This window comes from Sardina pilchardus, chromosome 11 (assembly GCF_963854185.1).
Source record: "Sardina pilchardus chromosome 11, fSarPil1.1, whole genome shotgun sequence".
Taxonomy (NCBI): Eukaryota; Metazoa; Chordata; class Actinopteri; order Clupeiformes; family Clupeidae; genus Sardina; species Sardina pilchardus.
In genome coordinates, this window is record NC_085004.1 from 21934373 (window position 1) to 21940350 (window position 5978).

The 5978-nt window shown below is 40.2% G+C and overlaps 1 protein-coding gene across 1 annotated transcript; it reads right to left on the reverse strand.

The window, feature by feature from the left end:
• Positions 1 to 285: 285 nt before the first annotated feature.
• On the reverse strand, positions 286 to 4559 carry irf8 (interferon regulatory factor 8). Its single transcript, XM_062548566.1, has 9 exons — positions 4429 to 4559; positions 4124 to 4297; positions 3567 to 3750; positions 3235 to 3338; positions 2972 to 3080; positions 2388 to 2435; positions 1654 to 2037; positions 1429 to 1544; positions 286 to 1255 (listed from the first exon to the last, which is right to left on the reverse strand). Exons 2-9 carry the CDS (start codon positions 4295 to 4297, stop codon positions 1145 to 1147), a joined length of 1230 nt encoding a protein of 409 aa, XP_062404550.1. The 5' UTR covers positions 4429 to 4559; the 3' UTR covers positions 286 to 1144.
• Between the last annotated feature and the right edge of the window lie 1419 nt (positions 4560 to 5978).

Below are 5978 nucleotides of genomic sequence, written 5' to 3' on the forward strand. Positions count from 1 at the left end.
CTCCAGTCTAAATCAAAACTTCAGGAGGTCTATTCTAGGTTGATTTTCAGGCCTTTCTGTCTCTTATGGGTCTACCTCTAACACTAAAATATCTTTGGTACGCAGGATTATTGATATTAATATTCAAGTCTTGATGAAGTCAAGGTTTAACAGTGTTCATAACATAATCCTCATAAACGTTTATGCATTGCACTTTGGTTTGATGAAACATTTTAACAGCATTTGAATGTTGGCTATTTGTGTGCTTGTGTGAGATTGTGTGTTTGCAAACAACAGTGCCACAGATGAGAAAGATACATGTCTTTATTTCTGACAGAACAAAATCATGAGATAGTAAAACCTATCCATTTAAATTTGACAACATTTTTGACAAAACATTTACTCATACTAAAGGTATGGAGATTCTGTACACTCAAAGAGGCTCAATACAGCTGATATTTCTTACACGTTTACATGCACACTAACAAAATGATTTCTTGATATGATCGGGTAGCTGGAAACAGCTGTTTAAGGTGTATACTGTACATGTCTCAACAAAATCAGAATATTGATAGAAACCTAGGAGTGTTAAACAGATTTTCATAAACCGATAACGACAGTAAACAGATTATGAATATCTGATTATTCAATTTTCACAAGCACTTGAATTACCAGATAACTACAAAACCCTGATAATAATCAGTTTTTTTAGTGTGCATGTAAACACACTCACAAAGCTTGGCATATTAAAGGTGTTACAGAAAAAGCACCCTAAACTTCTTTAAGCATGAATTTGCTGGATAATGCAATGCATGAATATTATAATAGTAATTACAAAAACCTGAGATGCATTAGCGAAAGTGAAACTTAATGGACCAAGACAGAACCCATTAATGGACTGTATATCCGAAAAAACTGGATTACCGAATCAATGGGTTCTCTCCTGAGCCACATGCTAGACCTCTCCAACAAGTTTCATTAATATAGAGCTGCTCCTTTGAGACCTGAGATGCTCTGCTATTAATATTTCCCAACTTTACTAATGCTTTGAAAGGGTCATCATTAATGCTTGGAAAATTCTTGCAAAATAATCCTTCAAATGAACAATGAATCCTCAATGAATCCTCTTCTTACACTGGCATTTGCTTGTTGTCATTGTTTGAGCTTAGGCAGTGATAGCCAGGTTGTCTCGGAAACAGGCAGGGTGTTGGGGAACACTGTAGCTACAAATGTCATTCATTGCTTCCAGTAGCTGCTGGCAATTCACTGCAGTGATCTGTCCAAGTAAATGACAAGAGATGAGAAAACGAAACAGTCTGTGTCACTGATGTTAATTATTTAACATAACATTACTGCCTCTTGTCACGACTTTAGCATAATGCAGTATAGTTATGCTATTCCTCTGGCAATATGCCACACTCCATAAAGTAGTTTCACGTCTGTTCTCACCTGAACGATGATTAATTTACTCTTGGCCGTGCTGACATCATGAAACTCCTCTCCAAAACACAGAGTGACAGTGGGGTCAGGGGCCGGGCACTGGCCCTCTTGGTACAGCTGAAGTCCTTAAAGTAACAAACACACAAACGAAAGCATAAGCCAAATCCACTCTGCCTAATAAAAGCAGGGAAAACTTTCAGTGAGAAACGTACACATTTTAACTCGCGTCCTCACCTTGGAAGAACCGGCCTGTGTCAAAAATCTTGATCACAGCGTCCCGCTCCACCTTGCAGGGCCCGGGGCCGTAGTGGCCGGCCAGCCCGCTCCAGAACACGCGGCTCTGGCACAGGCGCTTGATGAAGATGCCCTCGCGGTTGGCCCGCAGCAGAACGCCGCGCTCCAGGTGCCCTAAAAGCTTGCGGGTCACCTGCCGCTGGCGCTCGTTCTCGATGTGTTCCGTTGACGGGAAGCGGATGTTCTGCAGGCTGTCCCCGCCGTAGATCAGGCTGCTAGCTGGGGGCTGACAGGGGGAGATTCGGCAGCCTTCAGGGTGGCTAGTCACCAAGCTGCCCACGGGCTTCCCACCGTAATAGAATGAGATCAGCATGTTTGAGAACGCTGTATGGGGTGCAGAGGGGAGAAGAGACAAACAGAACAGTCAACTCTCAACTCAACTCTGGGTCTTTGTTAAACACGTGAAGTAAGATTACAACATTGATACATTGTGCTTTTTATGATATAATTCACAACTTTTATTGAGTACAAAAGTACACAGGAGTACAAAAGAAAGAGAAAGTGAACTCATTAAATAATATTCCAGCACGATATAGATTATAACATCATTGAATGAACATCATGGAACACTGGGTGTAGCACTAGAGTGCTTTCCACCAATGACAAAACATGAGGACAGGGGTCAGACACACTAGAAATGACACTTTTTGCAGCACAGAGGAGTGAATACTTACCATAGTTGAGAGAACCAAGTGGTGCAATATCTGGATGCATCGGAAGCACTGTGAGTCATAAGGAGAGAGAGAGACATCATAAGACTCCTCCACATTCAATCACCACCAAGGTTTTCTAGTTGCAAAATAAATCTTCTAAGTCTTGGTTTATTCACTGTTGACTTTTTAGGTTATTACCAGTCATTAGCTTTCTGAGATACCGTGACCTTTGCTGAAATTAGTGCTGTTTTAAAAAAAGTTTCAGCCTTTGAATCAACAAAAAGAGCACCCTCAGCCTGAGAAAAGGCAGAAGTCAAGTCAGCAACATTATAATTATTTTCAAGGAAACTGGCTAATCCTTTGCATGCAAGTGTTGCATAGACAAGCTACTTTAGGTTGCATAGTGTTTGATTCATTTGAGAAGATATACTCATTATGGAAATGAGCAGAACAGGTCAAAAAGAAGAACTTAATTATTAAACAGATATAGCCTTTGTAATACATTTAAGTCATTACAAAAATATATTTATAAATATCCCGATATTTATAAAGTGAGGCCCAAAAGACACTCATAGTGTCCATTGCAGTCATACATTGATGATTACCATTGTGAGAGTCCTGGGGCCACCACTCCTGAGTTGGCTGCATGCTACAAGTGTCTTCTAGGGGAGAGTGACTTCTTTTGATGAAGCTTGTGTATTCATCACCAGAACACTGCATACAGAGAAAAGAAGATACTCAATTTCACACAAAATAAGTAAACAAACAAACAATCAAAACCACACTGCACCAAACATTAGAGTATGAAATGTAGTGTTAATTTTTGTGAAAGGCAATATCACAAAAATAAAAAATAACTGGAAATTACCTGATTGACATCTTTCATAAGCTCCTCAAGCTCTGCTGGACTGCATTCCATGTCTTCACTGGAGCAACCCATGTTAGCTGTTATTGTCCCTTTACCTGCAGAGACTGAGAGCCCGTGAGTGAGACGTTAGTGTTTGCCCTTACCAGCCTAACCCTTAAACTGTCAGTAACAATTATTCTTTTTAGACGTGTAATGCGTAAAACAAGTCACCGTGCGCCATAAACGCACGAGCGGCGCATTGGAGGCATCTTAAACGTCACACAACATACTTTGAGGTTGACCCTTGACAATACTTTAAGTTTAAAAACATTGTGAGATCCTTATAGACTTACTCTTCTGCTCCTCTTCTGGAACAATTCTGTAGACTTTGTAAGGTTCGGAAATGTCCAGCTGCGAACGGTCTGTCACCTCCTCGAAGTCTGGGCTTTTGTTCAAAGCGCAGCGGAGCCTGGTCTTCCAAGTGGCAGGTTCAGCCTTGTCACCCTCCTTAAACTTACCCTTGAATACAGCCCAAGCCTGTAATAGAAAAAGACAGCTCATTCAATATTTCATTACGAATTTCCTTAGAATATAGGCTAGATTTGGCAAAATTCTTTTAAGGCACCTGCTGCCTTTACACCACGGCGTCAAATCTGACGTCTTAGAATTGGCGGAAAGAAAAACTATTATGCCCATAAACTACCAATGTAGGACCAATGTAGGTCCACTTGCATAAATGATCGTTTTAAAAATATGACCTAATGTTTACATAGACTAATCGTCAAACATTAAAGGGTAGGATAAGTGAACGTAAACAGAAAGGAAATCAAATCCGTGCTATCCGAAACCATTAACTTTCTGGCTTTCAGATACAGCTTAACAAACTGGCTACAGAATTAGCTAAGCTCACTTTGAAGATGGAAGCGTCGATTTCTTGGTTATAGTCCTGTTTCCCAGCATGTTTCCATGGTATTCTGAACATGGTCCGATTCTCATCCTCCCACAACAGCCCGGGGTACTGGTTACTGTTGATCTGCTCAACAAGCCATTGCTTCAGCCTGCGACCCCCTGTATTTAGCGTCATCTGAAATTACAAACATGACATAATCTTGAATTAGACACACAGAAGCTTTAAGTAGCCTAGAGTTATTTAACGATTGTATGCTGTGTAGTTGATCTGCAGTGAGGCACTACTGATCAATTTTGGACACAAACCTTGTGAATGCGCCTGCTGTAAGTCCAAACCAGAAAACGGCACGTAAAAAGTTGCTGACTGTTCTTATGGTACCTGATGAAGAAAGTAATTGCCTGTCAAACTGATTTCTACTTTATCGTATCCATTCACATGGAACGGGCCTGGTAGTGGTTAGCTATTGGATAGATAGAAAAAATCCTACCCAATCACAGTGTGGAGTATCCGTGACACTCTCAATCCGGAAATTGAGTTCTGCGAAGCAAGTGAGTTTACAAGAAATCACTAGGGTTAACCGGTTAATCATTCTTGAGTGTACTAGAAAAAGGCATCTGGTTACTTTATGGGAGCTTTTGAACCACGGAAGGGAGTTTCACACTTGTCCAAATGAAATCTAAGTATATCTAATAACAGCCTATTGTAGAGAATGTAAAAATGTTATTATTTGATCAGATAACTCTGTTTGTGTTTTACAGCAATATTATTGCTTCATTATTTCAAACAATAATTTCTAAACTTAAATTCTGAAATCCTTTTTAATCCTTCCAGCCTAGGCCTGCTATTACCATTTTCCAGTTACTTCCCATTTAGGCTAGTATTTTTTTCCTAGAAAAATACTATTCAACCACACTCTCTCTGTTTTTAGAAAACCTGTTCATAAAGCGAGCAGTTTGATGAAAAGGGAAATAACAATAAGAAAAGTTTAGTGTTTAGCAAAAAATCAATCCCTACATCAAGATACACAGCAAGCCACATACATACTAATACCAATACCCAGATATTATAAATAGGAACTGGGATATCTTGACGTGAAATCCATCTTATCCACCTATGGTACCTTAAAGTCTAAAGACTTTTGGGTCACACTTTATTCGCCCACAGATGCTCAGATTATCATCCAACTCTGTTGACGCTGTGAACTAGGCTATATTTTACTTTAATCCTAACAGATGGTGTATTAAATTTCTGTAGGCAGACTATCAAAGTAAAGTGTTACCGACTATTGTCTACAACCAATAGTCCACAATCATGACCTCTTGTTTACAACTAAAAGTCTACATTCCAATTGAACCATATTTTATTTTCAAAATCCACAAAAGGTGAATCGTATTAATCTGGGCCAGGCCGGCTTTCTAAGCCATGCAATCCTACAGCTACAGTACCTGTGGTCAGAGTCATTTAGAAACCATTGAAAGAGGATGCTGGGAAAACAGGATCACATGTTGAGGGACTGGAAAGGGATCCGAGTAGGTTTTGTGGTTTTCGCTTATCTCCTGGCTTTAGGTGCAACCTGTGACCAGTTCACAGTGGGCAACAGACAGCTGTGCTGACCAAACACCTGCGTCTGCTGTTGCGCTGCTGTCACAGGGACCAAGAACTGCGGGAGATTCAATGATTCCTACTGGTCCCCTACTACATCTTTCATGATTTTGCACTTCAAAATAATTGGGAATATGAAGGTGTGCATTGTACTGTAGCAAGACGTAACAGTAGCAAGAACTAGAGGGGGGGACAAAATCCTGGAAATCTCAGTTCTGTTTTTCATGACAGTGAGATAAAGGAAGTCTGAACA